Genomic DNA, 1,233 nt, shown 5'->3' on the forward strand with positions numbered 1-1,233 from the left:
TAATTAATTTCATTGGAATTTTGTTGCTCTGAGGGAACTAAATTTGTATAAATCTGTCATTTTCCAAGGAGTAATACTTAATGTTTGTGGTTATTCTGGAACCCTAGATTGCCATAATGCTTTTGCCTTGCTTGTGAGGCCACCAACAGAACAGGCAAACGTGCTGCTCAGTTTTCAGATGACATCGGATGAACTTCCAAAAGAAAACTGGCTAAAGATGCTGTGTCGACACATAGCCAACACTATTTGTAAAGCTGATGCTGTAAGTTCTTAAACCAGTCTTATAATGAAAGTTTAAACTCCGTGGCAATGCATTCAGACTAAACCTGTACATTTCTTTTTTTAAAGTTATCTATTTTTTAGGTCCCTGTTTTTCACACTGATAAATCTGTATGTTTCTAATGACTTGTGTATTATGAATGTAGGAGGGTTTTAGTTTTGTGTGTATTCAGAAAAACTGGTTTAATAAGTTGTTTTGGAAAAGATTTTTAAATGTTTTGGCACAAGAAACATTTCTTTGAGTCCCTGGCTTATATACAGATAGACTCTCATAGTCTTCTAGCTCCTGTGGCTTAGATTTAGTGAGGCTTTTGGGATTTTTTTGTAATGTACCCTGTGATTTTCATTGTTCTTGTAGATGTGGCTATTAGTAAAATAGAGGGTATTTTGTTCTTTTGTTTTTTCTTAATCTTATTGAAAACAATAGATGGGTTGTTGCATGTTGCTTTTCGTATCAGGGCAAGCTGCGAATCCATTTTTCTCATGCCAGCCTCTTAAAATTGAATGCCATTATGAATATATAATTACCATTATTACCATACAGATTAAAGCAAAAATAGATGAGAAATCAAAATACTGAAGTTAAATGACTTATCAGAAATCGGGTGTTCTCTGGTAGATCTTGGATAAAATCTAGATCCCCTAAAATATAATTTGATTTCTTCATCTCCATATGAGAGAAACACATAATAGACAGACATAGACCCCTTAGTCTTTGCACAAATGACATAGATTTAAGAGAATGTGTTGATATAATAGATGACCCTTTTCACTACAATAGTACTGTAACTGAAATTGCCTTGGGCATTTTTGTGGGAATAAAACATTTTATCATAGTTAAGTCTGACCTTGGAAGATATTGAGGTATACTGTGGTTTATAAAGTAGATAATCCTTGATTAAAACCTCCTACCAAAGTGTTTAGAACAATAATCAGACTTTGTGATTTGTTTTT

General features: G+C 33.3%; 1 protein-coding gene across 1 annotated transcript in view; it reads left to right on the forward strand.

Moving 5' to 3' along the window:
* The window catches only part of ECT2 (epithelial cell transforming 2), an 80,325-nt gene that overhangs the window by 63,789 nt on the left and 15,303 nt on the right, over positions 1-1,233 (forward strand). The window contains exon 14 of the mRNA XM_012640169.1: positions 108-262. Coding sequence (XP_012495623.1) covers positions 108-262 — 155 coding nt within the window. The remainder of the gene's footprint in view (positions 1-107; positions 263-1,233) is intronic.

The sequence above is a fragment of the Propithecus coquereli genome, unplaced genomic scaffold (assembly GCF_000956105.1).
Source record: "Propithecus coquereli isolate 6110/MARCELLA unplaced genomic scaffold, Pcoq_1.0 Scaffold15, whole genome shotgun sequence".
Taxonomy (NCBI): Eukaryota; Metazoa; Chordata; class Mammalia; order Primates; family Indriidae; genus Propithecus; species Propithecus coquereli.